The sequence below is a fragment of the Ceratotherium simum genome, chromosome 19 (assembly GCF_057802395.1).
Source record: "Ceratotherium simum simum isolate JZ-2026a chromosome 19, ASM5780239v1, whole genome shotgun sequence".
Taxonomy (NCBI): domain Eukaryota; kingdom Metazoa; phylum Chordata; class Mammalia; order Perissodactyla; family Rhinocerotidae; genus Ceratotherium; species Ceratotherium simum.
The window spans coordinates 13568571-13592067 of record NC_141918.1 but is presented as its reverse complement, the minus strand read 5'-3'; the positions used below and the strand labels follow the sequence as shown (position 1 = coordinate 13592067).

Below are 23497 nucleotides of genomic sequence, written 5' to 3'. Positions count from 1 at the left end.
AATAATCATGAAATTACTTGATTAAAAATATTTTAAATTTCTTCCATGCAAACAAGCTTTTTTCTCCCCAATTCTAAAAATATTGGTTTATTGTAAATAAAAATTAAAATAATACAGAACATTACCAAAAGGCTGATAAAAATCACCTGAACTGCTACCACTGGAGTAACTTCTGTTACCATTTTAATGAACATTATTCCAGACTTTTCTCTGTGCCAGAGTGTTCACTGTTACATCTGCTCCTGAGGGATGTAACCCATTCATATTAGTAATAGTAACTCAGAGCATAGATTTTTTTTTTTATAATTTTATTTATTTATTTTTCCCCCAAAGCCCCAGTAGATAGTTGTATGACACAGTTGCACATCCTTCTAGGTGCTGTATGTGGGACGCGGCCTCAGCATGGCCAGAGAAGCGGTGCGTCGGTGCGCGCCGGGGATCTGAACCTGGGCCGCCTGTAGCAGAGCGCGCGCGCTTAACCGCTAAGCCATGGGGCCACCCCAGAGCATAGATTCTTAAACAGAATGTATATCAGAATCTTTAGGGCAGTTAGGACCCCTTCCAGTCCCAGTAAGATCCTGAATAACCTTGGTACCTCTGCCGTGCTTGTATATGAGTGCTCTGGTAAAATATATACACACATGGATAGTTACATAATTTTGCATGAAAAGAACCACATGTTGCATGTGTTTTATAACTTATCTTTTTTTCCACTTATCAGTTTGTTTTGGACATCTTTCTCGCATAACTATCTGAGTGGTATACTGTTGTATATGTAAATACCATAGTTTGAAGTTTCCAAACTATCTTGATTGTGAAAATTGTAGAGCATTCTTGTTAAAAATATGACCCATCTCAGTAGCCCATCCTAGACCTAATGAATTAAACTCTTCAGGGGCCAAGGCATCTGTACTTTTAATAAGTGCCCAAGTGATTCTAATCAGGCAAATTTGAGAAACAAGTCTATAATTTATTTAACCAGTTGTCTTTTGGTGGACATTTTGATTTTTTGTAGTTTTTTCTGTTATAAGACACACTTGGATGCATATCCTTATACCTTTTTCCTTTCACAATTGTGCAATTTTATAATTAAGAAGATTCTTAGAGGTGAGATTGTAATGTATGTTAAGAATCTTTTGATTGCAAGCAACTGGAGTCCAACCTAAAGTAAATGAGGAAAAAAACTCTCCTGGCACAAATAATTAAGTTTTAGCTTGGCCTGCTTCAGGTTGGATCTGGGAGCTCAACTGATGTTGGCCCGGCTCTGTCTTTTTCTCTCTTTGCTTTAGTTGTCTGTTTGGTCTCATTCTGCATGAAGTCCCTTTCCACATGGGAGGCAAGTTGCATTGTAGCCCAAGCAGAAAGAGAACTTCTTCTCCCAGCATCCATAGATCGATCCAAGGGAAGACTCCAAAGGGCGTTGCCTGAGTTATATACCCATGGAAGAGTGACCGTGGAGGCCAGGAACACATTGGTAGTGGTACCACTTAGAGTGCAAGAGGAGTAGTGCTTCCAAGGAAGGGGTGATAACGGACCATACCATGTTCACTATGCTGGATTCAAAGGCATGCCCATTTAAAATATTGACATATATAATTGCCACCCTTCTTTCCAGAAAGTTTGAACACGTGTACAGTTCTACCAACCATACGTAAAGGATCTGTACACTGTCTTTAACACTGGGTTTTGAAAATTTGATATTTTCTAATTTGATGAGGGAAAGAATGACTTTTTTACTTTAAAAGACAGTGTAGCCTAGTGGTTAAGAGCACTAACTCTAACTGTGCCTTACTGTCTCTATTAGTTACTACATGACGAACTTGATATAGTTTACTGTTTCCTCATCCGTAGTTAAGTGGGGCTAATAACAGAACTTAGTTCTTGGTGCTCTTGTGAAGATTAAGTTGGATAGTTTATAAAGTGCTGATAATAGTGTCTGGCATATAATAAAATGTTTACCTCTTTTAATTTGCATTTACGTGAATTGTTAGTGAGATTTAACATTTTTTAACTTCTTTGTGAATTACTGTATTTCTTCTGTGAGTTGCCCATTCAAATCCTTTAAACATTTTTCTATTGGGTGTTCATCTTTTTCTTATTGACTTATGAGAAGTTTTTGTCTGTTGGTGTATTATTACTTTATGACACATACTTTAAAAAAATGTATTTTTACTTTTTCTGTGGCGTGAGTTTAAATTTACGTAGGTAAATTTATATAGGTAAAATTATAAATACCTTGGCTTTTGTGTCATTTTAAGAGAGGGATATTTTTACTTCAGAATTATTATAATACCTCCGTTCCTTCTAGTACTTTTATTTGGATATTTAAATATTTGATGTATCTGAAATACATCTTGATAAAAAGAATAAGATAGGGGTGGGTGCAGTTTTATTTATTTCCAGATATCTAAACTGTTGCCTCAGCACCATTCAGCTAATCTGTTTTTTCTTTTTAATTGGATATATCATTTTTATTGTATACTGGATTCCCTTATATAGTATTGTTTCTGTCTTGATTTGTTTTCCCGTTCCATTAATATTTTGTATTCCAGTGGTAGTTTTATTTATTTATTTATTTATTTTTTGTGAGGAAGATCAGCCCTGTGCTAACATCAGATGCCAATCCTCCTCTTTTTTTTGCTGAGGAAGACTGACCCTCTGCTAACATCCGTGCCCATCTTCCTCCACTTTATATGGGATGCTGCCACAGCATGGCTTGCCAAGCAGTGGGTCGGTGCGCGCCCGGGATCCGAATTGGCGAAACCCGGGCAGCCGCAGCAGAGCGCGCGCTCTTAACCGCTTGCGCCACCCGGCCGGCCTCCCAGTGGTAGTTTTAGATTGATTTAAGTACTATAACTTTAGCATACAATGTAATGTCTGACAGTCCAAGTACACCCAGTCTCCTGGCTATTCTGAGGTTTGCCCTTAGATTTTGCTCACTTCTTTAGCTTTTGGGTAAATAGGCTATTTGATTAAGAAGTTAGGCTAGATTAGTATGTTACACTTTATAAAATGCAAATCTATACAGCAATAAGCTTATATTTTTCTCTGCAGAGTACTCTCTGGTAGGCTTGTCTCCAGACCACTCACCTTTCTGTTTGACGTGTTTGGTTGTGTGGTTTATCTGCCTGCCACACCTTCACCGCCTTTCTTTGGAGAGAAAAGGGACTCTACATCTTTCTTGTAACTTCCCACAACTTCAAGTCTCCTTTCTACAGGGATACTACTCACCTTCTTTAATAAAATTTCTTCACTTTCTTCAACGTTGAACCCTTTCATGAGCCGGATTGAATTACATCTGGCTAATATTCTCTGGAATTTGTATGAGAATGCTTCCTATCTTAATCAAGGTGAAATTTTCTCCTCTATTTCTGGTTTATATCAACAGATATTGGGATGATAGGGAGTGGCGTGTGAATGTTCGCTTAAACTCTCAATGATAGAATTCCCCTAATGAAAATCACCTGCATAAAATGGATATTTATTTGTTTGACAGAGTGAATACCACTTTTCCAAGTGACCTAAGTACTTGTTGCTCCCATCCCATGTGCTTGTTTTTATTCATCAGCTAATTATTGGAGCTTGCAAACCAGAAGATAGAACATTGTGATTGGAGAATGGGATGTTTGAGTTAGTCACTTCTGAGGTAAAGTTTTGGGTGATGAGAAGGTCCAGGATGTGACCTAGAGAGAGTGAGAGGTTGAGGTTGTGTGAAGAAGAGCAGTGGAAAAGTGATTAAGGAAAGTACTAGACAGGTCATAATGAGTGATGACAGGGGTCCAGGTAGAGAGGATGACTGTGAGCCAGGTACTAAAGGTTAGAAAGGAGGAAAGAAGGTAGTATAGTTGGATGGAGACTGAGTAGCAAACAGACTGAGCAAAGAGTGACTGTAGAGTCACAAAACTGTTATCTATGCTGTGTACTCTGTGGGGCTACTAGGATATTTTCATTCCTGTGGCAGTGTGTGTAGTAAAATATCATTTTGTAATAAAAATGACATAGATATACATACATAAACTTTTGTAATGTGTATGTGTGTGTGTGTATGCGCTGCAAGCACACACACATCTTTGTGGTTGACAGAGCCACTGCATAGGTTGGAAGTACACTAGTCCCCCCTTCTCTAAGGGGGATAGTATCGTTCCAAGACCTCCAGTGGATGCCTGAAACCTCGGGTGGTACCGAGCCCTATATATACGATGCTTTCCCTATACATGCATACCTATGATAAAGTTTAATGTATAAATGAGGCACAGTAAGAGATTAACAACAATAACTAATAATGAAGTTGGTTTTGGGGCCATTGTTAAGTAAAATAAGGGTTACTTGAATACAAGTACTGTGATACCATGACAGTCGATCTGATAACCAAGATGGCTACTAAGTGACTAACAGGCGGGTAGCTTATACAGCATATGTAGGCTGGACAAAGGAATGATTCATGTCCTGGATGGGACGGAGCAGGAAGGCATGAGATTTCATCATGCTACTCAGAATGGTGTGCAATTTACAACTTAGGAATTGTTTATTTCTGGGATTTTTCATTTGATGTTTTCATGAAACATGATGTTTCATGTGATGTTTATTGCCACAGATAACTGAAACCTCGGAAAGCGAAACCGCAGATAAGTGGGGACTACTGTATTGTTCACTGAACATCTCCAGGGTGTGCCATTCTCATCATAGTTATTGTGACTGGCACCCCTGGAGTTGTGCTGTACATAAACTGCATAGCCAATGTGGCAGCTCTGGTAGTTAGTTTATGGGAACAGCAAGAACATTTTAGTTTTTGTTACCTTCATTTTATTTAAGGTATAGTTTTTAAGCATTGAAATTAATAAAATAAGAAGAAAAAGACTCTTAAGTTACAGCATTTGCCAAAGTTTAGTATAGTTTATAACTGAAGTAATATTTTTTGAGTGCCTGTCCTGTTCCAGTTGCTGGGCCAAGAGTGCAGGCATTGCCTAGATGGTTGAGGAAAATGCCTCACCTTGAGACATTTTACTTCATTGGGCAGGGGTGGAGGATGATTGATAACGATGGAGGAGACCTTCAAATAAAACAATAACCTGAAGATTGGTATTTAAAACAAGTCCTGTGGTGGTTTAGAGGAGAAATAAATTGCGTCTGATTAGTTAGGAACTAAAGATGTTGTATAGAGGAGTTGGCATTAGATATGGAAAGATTTCTATAGAAAGAGATTTTTGTTGGGCATGGGCTAAGGGCATTCCAGGTAGGAAATAATGCTTAAAAATTAGATGTTTAACCATCTGCAAATTTAACTTAGCAATACTATTTATTTTCACCCCAAACTTTGGTAACTGAGAGCAGCATAATAGACTCTTGTGAGGTTTTAAAATAGCAATATGTTTCATGATGTCAATTTACTTGGACCAGAATTATAGTTGCCATATCTGTTTTTCCAGTTACTTAATTAAAACAGTCCTCTATAGTTTCCTGTTTCTTCTACATTTTCATTTGCAAATTGTTTTTGTAAAATTCCAAATCCCAGAATAACTCAAGCTACCTAATTGTCTGGCTGTTGGATGTGAGCATTGAAGCTTTTGTTTTGCTCTCTAAATTATATTCTTTGACCCACAAAATTTGGAAAATAGAGGTTTAGAAATATGGCATTAATTCACTTGAAACAATCCAGTGGAATTCAATCAATTTTATATTGAGGTTAAGAGAAAGATATAGCAGTTAATCATTAAAATTAATAGCAAGAATCTTGGAGAAATGGCTTGTCTTTTCAACTGTTAATTTTTTATAAAGGAATATGCACATTCATTGTTAAAATTTTAGAAAGTCGGTGCATTATAAAGTAGAAAAAATTCAACTATCAAGAAGAGATTACATTTTTTAAAAAAATTTTTTGTTTATTGCAGTAACATTGGTTTATGACATTGTAAAAATTTCAGGTGTACATCATTGTGCTTCTATTTCTGCATAGATTACATCATGTTCACCACCAAAATACTAATTACAACCCATCACCACACACATGTACCGAATTATCCCTTTCACCCTCCTCCCTCCCCGCTTCCCCTCTGGTAACCACCAATCCAATCGAGAAGAGATTACATTTTAACATTTTGATGTATTTCCTTTTAGTCATTTTGTTGTTCCTATATTTATAGAATGTGTATAATCAATATGTACATAGCTGACATTTAATATATGCTGTGTATCTGGGGTCCATCATTTTTCTTCAATCTGAAGAACTGATTTTAGAATTCTTTTTTTTTGTTTTTAAAAATTGAAATATAATTCACATATTATAAAATTCACCATTTTAAGGTGTACGATTCAGTGGTTTTTAGTATATTCACAAAATTGTGCAACCGTGACTACTATCTGATTCCAGAACATTTCATCACCTAGATGAACTATGATAATTAGAAGCAAGTGGCCTTTATCTGAATGGATTTCAAGGAATGGGTTACCTTTGAGATGGGCTTTGAACGCCCACAGGTTTTCCAGAGAATAGTTAATTACTTCTTCTCATTAAAACCCTTCAGTGGTTCCTCAATGCGCATAGCATGAAAGCCAAACTATTCAACATATATTCTTTATATCTGGGCCATGCCTATGTCTTTAGCATCATATTTGATTGTGAGCCCTTGAACCATAGGTTCCACCTATACTGAGCTTTGGACAGTTTGCCCCAAACCGTCTTTTTTCCTATCTTTGTAATACCATTTGGCCCATCGACTGTCCAGTTAGAAAATATCCACTGCATCTTTCAGGATTCAACTAATAGGTCACACACCTTGTTATCAAGTCTGTCTCTTTCTCTTCAAGTAGAAATAACTCCCCCTCCTTATGCTTACACAGTATGTCCTTATTTGGCTGTAGTAGTATAGGTGTACACATGTTATCTTAGTATAGTTAATAGTAATCTGTTTCACTCTCAAAAGTATCCTGGTTTAGATAATAAGCTACATGGTCATTCTAGCTATATGGCCATCTATCATTAAAACTATAACTCTTCATTAGACCTAGCTATTTATATATTTTCCTCTCTTTCTGGGACTCTAAATCCCTTGAAAGTAAGGACTATATGCTTAATTTCTTCAGTTCTTAGAGCTATGCCTAATACATAGTTTGGGCTCAGGAAATATTGGATGGATAGGCAGAAGAGTGGATGCCTGGGGACTTCAACTAAAGGGAGTGAAATATAGAAGAGTACAGAGGATAGGAAAGTCAAACATGCAGGAATTTTTTTGGGGGTAGGGTAGGGCCCATAATGAAGGATTCAAGCTTCAGATTTCTCCACAGCAATATATGATACCGAAAGACAGTGGAGCAATTTCTAACACATTCTTGAGGGATATAAAGTTGATGTGCCTTGATGTAGTTTTCTTCAGGTTTCTTATGCTTGGGGTTTGTTGAGCATCTTTTATCTGTGGGTTTACAATTTTCATCCAAAGTAGAAAATTTATTGCCATGATTTCTACCTTCCCCCCTTTAGGAGATTTAATTACTAATGTTTATTTAAAAAAACAAAGCAAAACAAAACTTTTTTCTCTGTGTGTTTCATTTTGGATAGTTTCTATTGCTGTGTCTTCAGGTTCACTAATCTTTTCTTCTGTAGTGTGTAAATTGCCATTTACCCCTCACCTCAGACATTGTAGTTTTCACCTCTGTAAATTCATTTTGAGTCTTTTTTTATGTCTTCTATGTCTCTACTTAACTTTTTGAATATATGGAATACTGTTATAATAAGCTGTCCTAATGTTCTTTCCTGCTAACTTTAACGTCTCTCAGTTTTGGGCCTATTTCAATTGATTTTTCTCCTCTTTATGGGTTGTATATTTTTACCTCTTGCATACCTGGTGGTTTTTGGTTGGATGGCAGATATTTTGAATTTTATCTTGTTGGGGGCTTGCTATTTTTGTATTCCTATAAATATTCTTGAGCTTTTTTTTCTGGGATGCAGTTAATTTACTGGGAACTAGTTTGTACCTTTTGAGTCTTGTTTTTAAGATTTGTTAGGTAGACTAGAGCAGTCTTTAGTCTAGGTGTAATTATTCTCCACTACTGAGACAAGATCCTTCTGAGTACTCAGTGCCCTGTGGATTATGAAATTTTCTAATCTGGTTGGTGGGAACAGGCATTACTCCCAACCTTGTATCAATGCCAAATATGGTTTGCTCTAAGACTGGTCGTGGTTTTTTGCCTGGCCTTGAGTAGTTTCCTCATATGCATGCTCTGTTGAATATTCATGGGGATCTATCTGCAGATCTCTGGACAGTTTGAGTACTCTCTCTCTCTCTGATACTCTGCCCTGAGAACTCTAGCCTCATTGGTCTCCCTAGACAACCTGTTCTATTTTCTCAACTCAGGGAGACTGCTGGGCTCTACCTGGGATCCCCCTGCCTCCATCGAAGCCTGGAAATTCTCCTCAGGCAATAAGCTGGGACAATTGTAGGGCTCATATAGTTTATTTACTGTCTCTTAGGGATTACTGTCCTTTGTTGCTGGATGTCCAGTGCCTTGAAAATCATCGCTTCATACGTTTTGTCCGCATCTTTGGTTGTTTCAGGCAGGAGGGTAAATCTAGTCCCTGTTTCTCCTGTTTGGTCAGAAGAGGAAATCTGTTTTCCCTTTTTAACTAGGTTTTATTTTTATTTGTAATTGTGGTAAAACCCACATAAAATTTGCTCTTAACCATTTTTAAGGATACAGTCCAGTAGTGTCACTATGTGTACATTTTTGTGCAGCAGATCTCCAGAACATTTTTATCATGTAAAACTGAACCTCTGTACCCATTAAACAGCTCCTCATTACCCCCAGACTGTGGCAATCACCATTTATGAATTTAACTACTTTGGATACCTCATATAAGTGAAATCAGATGTTAGTTATCTTTTTGTGACTGGCTTATTCACTTATCATGCTGTCAAGGTTTATTCATGCTATAGCATGTGATAGATTTCCTTCCTTTTCAAGGCTGAAGAATATCCCACTATATGTGTATACCACATTTATTTATCCATTCATCTATCGATGGACATTTGAGTTGCTCCACCTCTTAGTTATTGGAATAACGATGCTATAAACGTGAGTGTGCAAGTATCTCTAACACCCTGCTTTCAATTTTTTTTGATATATACCCAGAAGTGGGATTGCTGGATCATATGGTAGTTTTATTTTTAATCTTTTGAGGGAACTGCCATACTACTCTCTATAGTAGTTTTACCATTTTACAGTTCCACTGACAGTGCACAAGGGTTCCAGTTCTCTTAACTAAGTTTTAAGCTTAGGTATTTTATGTTTACCTACTTTTCTGTGGCGTAGGGCACTGGTGGCAGCTGTGGGGAAGGTAACGTTGTGGTAAGGGTATCATTGGGAAGAATTCAGCCTAGGTATTGGATCTTTGTTAGAATCCCTGTACCCCGTTCTCTTTTAAAAACTTTTGGTGAATGTTTTCTTCAGCTGGTTGGGAGCCATATTTTATTCCAATAACGCTCAGATTATTTTTCCAATTCAGCGTGGAGTCCAGGAGCCTTTACTTCAGACAGAAAGAGTATTTGCTATTTTTATTACTCTTCAGTCAGAAGAGGGAAAAGAGAAGACAAGAATAACCACTGAGTTTGCTTCTATCTATATTTGAGTGTAATGGTGAGAATTATCAAGAATTTGTCATTTTACAAGAAGGGCTTCTGAGGGCTTAGTGGGCTTGGAGTTGAACCCTGCTGTGCCTTTTTGTTGTACCAGAATCTTGATAGTTTCTGTGGCTGTCAATTTGTAAAGCTTACTTGTTTGTTTACTCCTTTTTACCTGTTTTGTTTGCTGATAATTAATTTTCTTTGTTGTTTTTTTTTAATATTTAAAGAAAGATGTTTTTGCTCATTTCATCAGGTAATTTGGGAGGGAAATTTTGTGATGTCTGCTATCTAAACCTGGAAGTCCACTTAATTTCCATCCTCAACTTTTTGAAAAGAATAATTAATTGAAACCTGTTATTAGAACCACCTTGTTGGCTCATAAAATATTTGTTGGCTCAGATACAAGTATTTTTTTTTATGTATATAGAATTTTTATTTATTTATTTTTTCCCTTTTTTAAACATTTCGGTAACATTGGTTTATAACATTGTATAAATTTCAGGTGTACATCATTCTTCTATTTCTGCATAGATTACATCATGTTCACCACCCGAATACTAATTACACTCCATCACCACACACATACGCCTGATCATCCCTTTTGCCCTCCTCCCTCCCCCCTTCCCCTCTGGTAACCACCAATCCAGTCTCTGTTTCTATGTGTTTGTTTGTTGTTGTTTTTATCTTCTACTTATGAGTGAGATCATATGGTATTTAACCTTCTCTCTCTGACTTATTTCACTTAGCCTAGTATCCTCAATGTCCATCTATGTTGTCACAAATGGCTGGATTTCATCGTTTCTTGTGGCTGAGTAGTATTCCATTGTGTGTATGTAACACATCTTCTTCATCCCTTCGTCCATTGATGGGCACTTAGGTTGCTTCCAAGTCTTGGCTATTGTGAATAATGCTGCGACAAACACAGGGGTGCGTGTATCTTTACGCATTGGTGTTTTCAAGTTCTTTGGATAAATACCCAGCAGTGGAACAGCTGGATCATATGGTAGTTCTTTTTTTTTTTTTTTTTTTTTTTTAATTTTCTGTTTATTGCAGTAACATTGGTTTATAACATTGTAAAAATTTCAGGTGTACATCATTATACTTCTATTTCTGCATAAATTACATCATGTTCACCACCCAAATACTAATTACAACCCATCACCACACACATGTACCGAATTATCCCTTTCACCCTCCTCCCTCCCCCCTTCCCCTCTGGTAACCACCAATCCAATCTCTGTCTCTATGTGTTTGTTTATTGTTGTTATTATCTACTACTTAATGAAGGAAATCATACGGTATTTGACCTTCTCCCTCTGACTTATTTCACTTTGCATTATACCCTCAATGTCCATCCATGTTGTCACAAATGGCTGGATTTCATCGTTTCTTATGGCTGAGTAGTATTCCATTGTGTATATATACCACATCTTCTTTATCCATTCGTCCCTTGATGGGCACTTAGGTTGCTTCCAAGTCTTGGCTATTCTGAATAATGCTGCAATGAACACAGGGGTGCATGTACCTTTACAAATTGGTGTTTTCAAGTTCTTTGGATAAATACCCAGCAGTGGAACACCTGGATCATATGGTAGTTCTATCCTTGATTTTTTGGGGAATCTCCATACTGTTTTCCATAGTGGCTGCACCAGTTTGCACTCCCACCAGCAGTGTATGAGAGTTGCCTTCTCTCCACATCCTCTCCAACACATGTTGTTTCCTGTCTTGTTAATTATAGCCATTCTGACTGGCGTGAGGTGATATCTCCTTGTAGTTTTGATTTGCATTTCCCTGATAGTTAATGATGTTGAACATTTTTTCATGTGCCTGTCAGCCATCTGTATATCTTCTTTGGAGAAATGTCTGTTAGGTTTTTTTGCCCATTTTTTAATTGGGTTGTTAGTTTTTTTGTTTTTGAGATGTATGAGTTCTTTATATATTTTGGAGATTAACCCCTTATCAGATATATGGTGTGCAAATATCTTCTGCCAACTGTTAGGTTGTCTTTTTATTTTGTTTATGGTTTCCTTTAGATGCAAGTATTTTAATAAAAATATTTCAGTAAACAGTTTAATAGAATGAAAGTGATTTAGTTTATGTCAAGTGTTGAGTTCAAGATGATAAGCATAAAGAAATGTCTGTAGCTTAACAAATACATATTCAAAAAAGAAATTAATTGGTAATAGTTTAAAAAAATTTTTTTATTGATGTCATAATAGTTTATAACATTGTGAAATTTTTTTTGTACATTATTGTTTGTGAGTCACTGTATAAATGCATCCCTTTTCCCCTCATACCCACCCCCAAACCCCTTGTCCCTGGAGTAATAATTTTTTAAAACAACAAAATACGTTTGTCTTAAATCAGTGTGTTCTTTGTAATTTTAGAAGATTGTGTGTGGATTTTCTGTCATGAAATTAGATGAAAAATCTGCTTAGTTTTCTAGGAAGAATATGAGGAAAGAAAAATAATGTTAGGTCAAAATCTATTATTAAAAATTAAAATTTTATAAAATTTTATAAAATATTATATTCTGCATTATATATATATTTATACCGCATTATATACTGCATTATATACCTATAACCATTCTTTAGTGTCCTTTATCTCTATTTTGTCGAAGTACAAAATTTAAGTTCTTTTCACTTAATGGCTGTGATATCATTTTCTCTTGTCCTGTTGGCTTTGATTATAGTAGAGGGACATGGAACCAAGAAAGACCACGTAGGTCCCATGGGGATTATATCTATAGTAAGAGCACCATTTATACCTATGGATTTTATGATTAAAGTAATTGGCATATAACAAAATTAGAGGCAATAATGATTTAACAAAATTATTTTTTAAAATGTCCCTGATATTTGGAATTTAAAATTTGTAGTCTCTTTTTACTAGTAGTTGGTTAGTAATTCAAACATCAAACAAAATGTAGCATAGTAATTCAAATATAAAATAATAATAAGATATTGTCATATGATTTTATTTCAATACAGAATAAATTCATGATGGGGATTTTTGGGGTGCTGTCAATCTGTTGATTTGATCTAGGTATAAGTGTGTTGACTTTGAAGTTTTGTCAGGTTGTATATTTATAACTTATATGCTTTCTCTGTGTATGTTATGTTTCAATCAAATTAAAGAAATTGCTATTAAAGTATGAAGAAACTTATCTTCTTTTCTCTTTCAAGGAAATGATTATTGACAGAGTAAATGGACAGGCTGTTCCTAGATATTTGATATATGACATAATTAAATTCAATGTAAGTATCTTTTATAATTTATAAAATAAAAGTTGTCACTGAGATAATAGATATGTTTTTAACAAATAAAAAGTGTTAGTGCCTTACAGATAGTAGGAAAGAAAAATTGTGACTCTTTCAGGTTGCTTGTTTGATATTTTCTTGTTAATACTTTTACATCTCCTTTTCTCTCTCTCATTGCCTAATATTTTGCACATTTCTTTGTCTTGAGATTCTTTAGGTACTTTGAGTAAAGAAAATCAGTTTGTGATGAAATATGACAGCGTTTTATAAAATGGCAACTTAGTTTTAGTTACCCTGTACTCGATTGAAAAAAAGTCCCCAAATTTTATTACTGTCACTTAGAAAAAAGAAGAGAAACTGATTATGAGTGTGGAATGTATAGATAAGAGGCACAAATATGTTATTCATGAGTACAAGCAAGAAAGTTAAAAACAAAATATAAAATTCTCTTTTGTAAATAGATATCAAAAAATTGGAATTATATTCTCTACTCATTTACTACAGTTTTAGACTACCCAAGAATCTGCTTGCCTGTTTATGTTTAATTATAGTATGAATGTCTAAGTTATTTAGGCAGTACAAGATGACTTCTGTAAGTGCAAGAAACTCTTTCAATAGTGTACATCTCTGAAAAGGTATAATCATTCCTCTACATATATATTATTCAAATTGCGTGTTCATTTAATATTCAAACCAGACTGAAAGGAGTTAAGAATTCTGGAATTAAAAGTGTTGTTTAAGGTTTAAAGTTTTGAAGATTTATAACAAAATTTTTAAAAACTTTTTTTCAGGTAGATATGTTAAATTGCAGTATTAAGATTCAGGATTGCATTAATCAGATTACTTAAAGGCATTTTTTCCTGGAAACTTTCAATGTACATATCTCATTTTTTGGTTGAATATCGATATTTCAGAGTTTTTTTTTTTTTTTTTTTTTTGATGAGGAAGATTAGCCCTGAGCTAACATCTGTTGCCAATCCTCTTTTTGCTGAGAAAGATTAGCCCTGGGCTAACATCTGTGCACATCTTCCTCTACTTGATAAGTGGGCCGCCTGCCACAGCATGGCTTGATAAGTGGTGTGTAGGTCTGCATCTGGGATCTGAACCTGAGAACGAACGCCCGGCTGCTGAAGTGGAGCACACGAATTTAACCACTACGCCAACAGTCTGGCCCCTCAAGCAGAGTTTTAAATTTAAGAAACTCAAGGTCAGAAACTGTCAAGTTTTAGTTTTGTTCTGTTTGTGACCACTGTATTCCTCAAAAGTAATGCTTTCCAGAGCTGGCTTACTCTTGTCAAAGATTGTAGAATAATGTTCACTGGCCCACAATGAGACATAAAGGGTGGGGGGTGGTCTTGTTTCTTGTGAATGGGGGAGTGCTATCTCCTTTGCCTCTTGATATTGAGCTCTCAGTAGAGGTTCATTTCTTAGCCTGGGAACTTTGTCTTAGATAGCAGCCTTCTAATTCTTTAAAAAAACATGAGGGCCAGCCCCTGTTGGCCTAGTGGTTAAGCTTGGTGTGCTCCGCTTTAGTGGCCCTGGTTTGGTTCCCGGGTGTGGACCTACATCACTCATCTATCAGGGATCATGCTGTGATGGCGGCTCATGTACAAAATAGAGGAAGGTTGGCAACAGATGTTAGCTTAGGGAGAATCTTCCTCAGCAAAAACAAAATAAAAAGGAAACATTTCAGCAAACACAAAACTATAGGAAGATAATATAAGGAATACTCATGTACTGACCACCAGATTTGCTGAAGCTCAACATGTGTCATTTTTATTCCACTTTCTTTTTAATAGGAAATAAATCATTACAGATCCAGTAGAAGTTTCTTGTGCACACCTCTCTCGTCCTATTCTGACCCTTTTACCCAGAAGCAACTTCTATACTGAATTTGGTGTTTATTGTTCCCATGAATGTTTTTAATACCTTTACTACCTATGTGTGTGCCCATAAAATATGTGCGGTATTCTTTTGCAAGGTTTCTGGTGTTATAGAAAGGGCATTGTACTGTACTGTGGTACCCAACATTTACTCCATGTTATTTTGTTGAGATTTATCTGTGTTAATATGTGTAGGTTTAGTTCATTCATTTTAATTACTATTGAGTATTACATTGTATAAATGTACAGAATTTATCTTTCCTTTTGATGGACGTTTGGGTTTCCATATTTGCTATTATATGACTATTGTACAGTTTTATATATTTTTTCTTGTGCACATGTGTCAAAGTTTCTCTAGGACAGTTCTTGTTCTTGGGATGTAATCACTTGGGTAGTGTTTAAAAAGTCCAGTTCCTTGCTTCTACGATATGGAGATTCTGGCAACTTCAGCTTGGGATTTGGGAAGAAAATAGGGGAACTTCTGTTTATTTTTTATCTATCTATTTGTTGATTCAATTTTTGTCTGTTTTATAACATATACAGTTATACATGGATGCAATTTATTAAAAATTAATATGCATATATTATATACATTTGTTAGGCTATGTGTTTAGTTTGGATACAAAAATCAGGAAATTTGCAGACCACTGGTCTTATGGATGAGAATATAAATGTAAAGAAATAGTTATAGTAGTATCATAAGTGTAACAACAAAGGTTTATGAGAGATACGGAAATATATGAGAAGTACTAGAGAGTTGAGAAAATTCCGTCTTACCCTGGGTGTAGTTGAATCATTGAAGTGTGGAATCACAGACAGAGAAGGTGACACAGATTAATTTTGAAGGATTGAGTCTTGGAGGTCAGGAGCATTAGGTGGTTGTTAGTGTACTTGATGTGTGGTGAGATGTGGGACGTAGCAGGAAATGAGAATGAATTGGTGAGTAGGAGGCTAGATTACTTGAATAAGGCATTTTAGCTTAGTTCTGTATGTAGTAGGACACTGTTGAGGGTTTTAGTTAGGGTAATGATATGAGCACACTTTTATTGTTTTGAAAGGTAACTCCAGTGGCAGCATGGATAGTGTTTTGAAGTGAGAAAAAACTCAAAACAAGGAGGCCAGTTAGTCAGTAGCTATTGATTGCTTCCTGTAGTCTATTCTCAATGATTCAACACCTATCTATCAAAACCTTCCTTACAATAGGCAGCATAGATTTGAAGGTGAACTTTCTTTCGATCTATTCCTGTTGTTTTGGTGAATTTATGTATATTTTAAAGTGAAAAGTATCTAGGCTGGCCCTGTGGCGTAGCGGTTAAGTGCTCACACTCTGCGGCTGGCGGCCTGGGTTTGGATCCCGGGCACGCACCGAGGCACTGCTTGTCAGGCCATGCTGTGGCAGCGTCCCATATAAAGTGGAGGAACATAGGCACAGATGTTCCCAGGGCCAATCTTCCTCAGCAAAAAGAGGAGGATTGGCATGGATGTTAGCTCAGGGCTGATCTTCCTCTCACACACACACACAAAAAAGTGAAAAGTATCTATGAGGGAATTTAGACTACTTATATATTTTTTAACAGTGGTTAGACTTTTTATTTTCTTTCTTAAAACAAAGAGGGCTTGCTTGTTCCACTTTAATTTTATAGTGGTCTGAATTCATCTAATAGGCCTAATAAATAAGCCTAACATTTTTGGTTTTTCAACCTTGTTGATGACGTAGGTGAAATGGAAAAGATTACACATGGACTGTGTGGTTATTTACTAGCATTTCCTCAATAAATACCCTTTACAAACAGTTGTGTGCCTTTATGCAAGGGGAACATATTATACCTCATACCTAGGTCGTGTTCACTTTGTTTTGCTCCTTAGTCTTTGCTGAGTATCAAATTGTCATCCTTCCAAAGTTGAGAAAATGTCATCCCTGAGGCATATTTAATGTTCACAGCTTAAGCAAGTATTGCCACCCCTTTGTAAACATTAGGTTGAGTAAATGTTAGGTTGAGTAATGTGGGTTAGATAAGAGGAAGAAGACAGAAAAGATGGTAAAAATGCATGGAAGGGTGTCCGACTGCAAAGTAAAGAAGAGGGTTACTTGATATGCGGTTGAGGTGATGCTACTAATCTGGGCGGTTACTGTCACCCAGATGATGTGTTATAGCTATATTTGTATGTGCCATTAGGATACGGCAAGCCCTTACCTTCAACTCATACAAAAGTGTACATGCACTTTTTATTTCATGGTTCAAACCAAGTATACCGTATAGTATATATACTGTATGTATACATATGGGAGAGAACTTTCTTTATAACTATATAATTGAATATATTATATAAACTTTGTTCTGTATTAGTTTTCAAAGTTAAAGATTTATTTGTCTAATAAATATCTTCTACTTATTGATGCCTGGAAAGTGTTAGCACATTCAACAACAAAAAATATAGGTGACCATGTTGCTTATTTTGATGTGTTATTTGCTTATACTTTCTAGAATTATGTGGATTTTAGTTTTTATACAGGTTTTACTAAATCATATAATTTCTCTAATTCATATAAATAATAAAAATGATTAGTGAGTATATTAATGCTTTAATTCAGATGTGGAAACTTTGGATCAATTTATATTAGAGTAGATTTGTACCACTTTCCCATGCTATTTTATGTATTTACAATTTTAAAATAAATAACTGTGTGTGTGTGTGTATGCTTCTATCATTAGTCAAATTAATTATCAGGGCTGGCACGTATGGTTGTGCAGGCTGTGCATTGGGCAACTCCAAAGGATGCTATTTACGTAGACTGCTACACAGTGTGACAGCCTTGATAATTATGCTGATAAAATAGTTTTTAGTGTTAAAATTTTAATATTTGTCTCATTTAATTCAGGCACAGCCAGTTGGAGATTGCGATTTTAATGTTCGTCTGCAGTGTATAGAACGAGAAATAATAAATCCTCGACATGAGAAAATGAAGACTGGGCTCATTGACAAAACACAGGAACCATTTAGTGTCAGAAATAAGCCATTTTTTGACATCAGCATTTCAAGAAAGGTAAATTTTTCTAAATAGTACTTACAGTGTATCATAATTCAGCTTGTGAGAAGAACATGAATGACATTTTCCTGCCCAATTGTCTTGATTTTTCTAAAAATTACTTGAATATAGTACTATTCTGGACAAACACATACAATTCCCAGGTGTTCTTCTCTTTAGTAAGATTCTCAGTGATGGAAACTTAAACTAGGTTGCTTACTTGTTTTTCATAATAGTTTTTGACTCATGGCTGTTGGTCTATATTATGTTTTTCAAAAAGCTGTACTGTAAACCGTATAGAAATCACTTGTTAGGCCTTCTGAAGGTCAACAGTGTTTGGTACATAGTCTTATTTAAAAAATTCATTTACATTAATTTATATGTGTGTGTATATATATATATACATACATACATATATATACACATATGGAAGCTTTTCTTTTATTACTTATTTTTATTGTTTTGACACTTAAAATGCATCATACTAAACATTCTGGGCTGTTGTTTTTTTCCCATAACAGTATGGCTTGGAAGTGTGTCCATGTCAGCGCATAGAAATATGCTACAGTTTTTTAAACTGCTGCATAGTATTTGACAGTAAAGATGCACCAGGGAATTACTATTTGTTGGAGGACTAGTGGTTATGATAGAATAATATAGGAAATACAGCAACATTTGCAATTATATGTTTTGAACTCCTCTCTAGTATAATCTCACATGTTAGATGATGGAAGTTTTTGTTGTGTTTTACCTGCTTCTTCTCATGTCCACTCGATTTGGTATTAGCCCTTGGATATAATATTAGCAGTAATCCCAGCGCTGTTGAGTGCCTGTCTTTTTCTTTTCAACAAATACAAAATTATCGTTCTACTTTCATTAATATTTTGCATAATGCCTGCTTGACATGGGACTGTTGGTTGACTTCTGCTGCCATGATCTTCCTACAGTTCACTGCTTGCCTTTTGTGTCTTTTTTGGCAGCAGGGATATTATAGGAGAGTCTACAAGAGCCTGTCACTTCTGTGCCCTGCCCAATTGGCAGGGTAAGGATAATGACACATAACATGGGCCACATTCTTGGTGGAAATCTGCTAATTGGAGCTATGTACTCTTATAGAAATACTTTCTCAATGATCAGTACAGTGTAAAAGTTGGGCAGAAGCCAAATTGTTTCAGTTTGCATTCGTTTTTTAAAAAACTAACTTGACAGTTTGTACTGTCATAATTCAAAATTCAGCGTTTTAGAAAATGTCTTAGTATAGTTTCATTAGTCAAAATCAGTACTGCTTAGAAATCCTTGCCAGTGGGTGACTATGAGAACTGTTCTTTAGGGATTTGAAGCAGTTCTGTTACACAACTTTTCATGTAGTTTTTCACTAGAAAAACATGATGCTCTTACTTCTTTTTGTTTATACTTAGTTTATATAACCCCTTTTTAACCTTTTTAAAATCATAGGTTATTCTTTTTAAGCAGTTCTAATATTTATAATTTTAAATATAGGTCCCCGTCTTCCCCTTTTCAGTTCTTACTATTATTTTTTGCTCTCAATTTCTCTTACCAACATGTTTTTCATTGTAGAATACAGAAGGAAAACAGATTTTGCAGCAGAGTTGGTCTAAAGAGTAAGACTATAGTAACACCAGTTATAGGATAGTAGCTACAGTTGACAGATTATTGCTCTAGGATTCTTTTATTTTTATCTTTGTCGATGGGAATGGTAAAATAGTGATATTATGAATGATAAAACATTTGTCAGGGAAGTATATATTATTTTTATGAGGAAGGCTAATTTTTATGTGGTTTTAAACAAAATTTCAGACCATGAAAAATGTATACTTTTTTTTTTAAATTTAAAAATCTTTTTTTCTTTCTCCCAAAGCCCCAGTAGATAGCTGTACGTCATAGTTGCACATCCTTCTAGCTGCTGTATGTGGGGCGCGGCCCCAGCATGGCCGGAGAAGCGGTGTGTCGGTGCGCGCCTGGGATCCGAACCCCGGGCCGCCAGTAGCTGAGCGTGTGCACCCAACCGCTAAGCCACGGGGCCGGCCCAATGCATACTTTTTTGTAGAAAATAATAGAATTTCATTTCTGTATATCTATAAAATCTTTGATTTTAGAACTTTATTAATATAGCTCTGTTAACAACCTCTTCATTTTTGTCTAATTTGGTTGTCAAACACAGTTGAGGGATAATGAGTTGTTCAGTTTTTAGCTTAATATGCATAGTTAGACTACAGCTTCAAAAATAGTAATAATAAGTAGCAGTTTCTCAAATTATAATTTTATTTGCATTTCCAGTTCGAAGGCCAATTAAAAAAGAGTTATTTGAACAGATTAAAAATGTAACAAACTTTTAGAAGTTGTGTGACAAATAGTTTCTCTGAAAGTTCCCTGTCCATTTATCATCTTCTCAGAAGAGTAACCGTTGCTCTTAGCATTTAGTGTATCCATCAGAATTTCTTTATGCATATACAAGCGAATACATTTATTTATATTCTTACCATCCTTACCCAAGAGGTGATTCTTAACACACTGTCTGTACCTGGCTTTTTTTTTACTTAACAGTATATCTGATTCCCCTGGCCCCAGTATTGGTGCATAGAGATTGCCTTCATTCTCTGTTTACAGATGCACAGATTTCCATGCTATCAATGTACCATAATTTAACTAACTATTCCATAGTCATAGATATTTGGGTTGTTTTTAGCCTGTTGATAGGTTTTTGTTTGTTTGTTTTGCATATGGATATCCAGTTGTTTTCTGCACCAATTATTGAAGAGACTATCCTTTTTTCATTGAATTTCTTTTGTACCTTTATAAAAAATAAGTTGTCATGTATGCCTAGGTCTATTGCTATACTCTGTTCTGTTCCCTTAATCTGTTTGTCTGTCTTCACACTAGTACCACACTGTCTTGATTACTTTTGTTTATAATAAATCTTGAAATCAGAATTAATCTTCCAACCTTGAACTTCTATTTTGAAGTTGTTTTGGCTATTCTAGGTCTTTGCATTTTCATATGAATTTAGAATCAGTTGTCAATTTCTACAAAAAAGTCTGCTGGGATTTGGAGTGGAGTTGTGGTGAATATATAGGTCAATTTAGGTGGAGAATCGACGTCCTAACAATATTGAGTTTTCCACTTCATCAACCTGGTATATCTCTTATTTTATTTTCTCTAGAAATTTTTGTGGTTTTAAGTGTCAGGTTTTACTCATCTGAATTTTTTCAGATTTATTTCATACTTTTTGATACTATTGTAAATAGTATTTAAAAATTTTCAAATTTCTAATTGTTAGTAATATATAAGAATGCGTTGATTTTTGTATATTGATCTTTTATCTCACAATCTTGCTAAACTCACTTATTATTCTAATAGCTTTTTGTAGATTCCATCAGATTTTTTTACATGGGCAATCATGTCGTCTACAAACACAGGGTGCTTTTACTTGTTCTTTTCTAATCTGGAAACCTTTTATTTCTTTGTTTTGCCTTATTGCACTGGCTAGAACCTCTCATTTAATGTTAAATAGAAGTAGTGAGAGTGCACCTTGTTTGTTCATCATCGTTGGGCAGGAAAAATATGTTTTTAACTATTAAGTATGATGTTAACTGTAGGACTTTAGCAGAGGCCTTTTATACAAAGTGAGTTTTAAACTTGAAAGCTGTTGATTTTGGTATACTAACTTTATCCAACTCTCTTGCTGCGTTTTGTTATTGTTTGTGTATGTTTTGTAATAATATTTCAGTTGGTTTTCTTGGATTTTCTAGGTATTTGGTCATATTATGTGTAAATAGGCATAGTTTTACTCTTTGGATTTTTCATACATTAATTTTTCTCTCGTCTAATTCAGTAATACACAAGTACAATTTTAAATTGTAGTAATAGTTATAGGGATCCTTGTCTTGTTCCTAATTTGAGTGAGAATACTTGTAGTGTTGCTTCAAAGTATATATAATATGTTGTCTTTGAGTCTGAAATCTATTTTATCACATTAAACAAGTGTCTGTTTGGTTCTATTTTACTGAGTCATTTTACTTTTAATCAAGAATAGGTGTTCAGTGTTGTCAAGTGGCTTTGTGTTTACTATAGATGTAATACTGTTATTTTTTTCTGTTTAGATCTGTTTATCTCAGAATTATATGAAAATATATTCTAACACTGAAACTTTCTTGTGTTCCTGGGATAAGCCCTACGTAGTCTTAGTATATTATTATTATTATTATTTTTTAAAGACTTTATTTTTTTAGAGCAGTTTTAGGGTCACAACAAAATTGAAAGGCAGGGCAGAGAGTTCCCATATACCTCCTGCTGCCACACATGCATAGCCTCCCACATTGGCAACATCACTCACCAGAATGGCACATTTGTTACCAAGGTTGAAACCTACGTTGACACAACATAATCACCCAAAGTCCATAGTTTACATAAGGATTCACTCTTGGTGTTGAATATTCTGTGGGTTTTGACAAATGTATAATGACGTATATCTGTCGTTATAATATCATACAGAGTATTTTCACTGCCCTAAAAATCCTCTGTGCTCTGCCTATTCATCCCTCCCTCTCCCCCTTCCCCCAGGCAACCACTGATCTTTTTTACTGAGTTTTTAGTTTTACCTTTTCTAGAATGTCATGTAGTTGGAATCACACACTATGTAGCCTTTTCAGATTGGCTTCTTTCACTTACTAATACGCATACAAGTTTCTCCGTGTCTTTTCATGGCTTGCTAGCTTATTTCTTTTTTGTGCTGAATAATATTCCATTGTATATGTGTACCATAGTTTATTTATCCATTCACTGCTGAGGGACATCTTGATTGCTACCACGTTGTGGCAATTGTGAATAAAGCTGCTATAAACATCCGTGTGCAGGTTTTTTGTGGACATAAGTTTTCAACTCCTTTGGGTAAATACCAAGGAGTGTGATTGCTGGGTGAGATGGTAAGAGTATGTTTAGTTTTGTAAGAAACTGCCATACTGTCTTCCAAAGTGGCTGCACCATTTTGCTTTCCCACCAGCAATGTATGAGAGTACCTGTTGTTCCACAACCTTGTCAGCATATGGTGTTGTCAGTGTTCTGGATTTTGGCCAATCTAATAGGTGTGTGTTATCTCATTTTTAAAAAAAATTACAGTTCCCTAATGACATATGATGTGGAGCGTCTTTTTATGTTCTTATTTTCCATCTGTATATTTGCTTTGTTAAGGTGTCTGTTAAGATCTTTGGTTCATTTTTTAATCAAGATGTTTATTTTGATATTGCTGAGTTTTAAGAGTCTTTTTATATTTTGGATAACAGTCCTTTATCAGATGTGTCTTTTGCAAATATTTTCTCCCAGTCTGTGGCTTGTTTTCTCATTCTGTTGACATTGTCTTTTGCAGAGCAGTTTTTAATTTTAATGAAGTCTAGATTATCAATTATTTATTTCATGCATCATGTCTTTGGTGTTAAAAAGGCACCACCCTACCCTAGGTCATTTAGATTTTTTCCTATGTTATTTTCTAGGAGTTTTATAGTTTTGTGTTTTACTTTTAAATCTATGATCTATTTTGAGTTAATGTTTGTGAAGAGTGTAAGGTTTGTATCTAGATTGATTTTTTGGCGTGTGATATCCAGTTGTTCCAGCACCATTTGTTGAAAAGACCCATCTTTGCTCCTTTGTCAGAGATCAGATCTCTTATTTATGTGTGTCTGTTTCTCGGCTCTG

The 23497-nt window shown here is 35.3% G+C and overlaps 1 protein-coding gene across 3 annotated transcripts in view; it reads left to right on the top strand.

The window, feature by feature from the left end:
* Positions 1-23497, top strand: part of RNGTT (RNA guanylyltransferase and 5'-phosphatase) — a 304153-nt gene that overhangs the window by 95417 nt on the left and 185239 nt on the right. For 2 of the 3 annotated variants that reach the window (XM_004422111.3, XM_087443867.1), the window contains exons 10-11: positions 12803-12874; positions 17642-17806. In XM_004422111.3, coding sequence (XP_004422168.1) covers positions 12803-12874; positions 17642-17806 — 237 coding nt within the window. The remainder of the gene's footprint in view (positions 1-12802; positions 12875-17641; positions 17807-23497) is intronic. The other variant, XM_087443866.1, reaches the window with a different exon arrangement.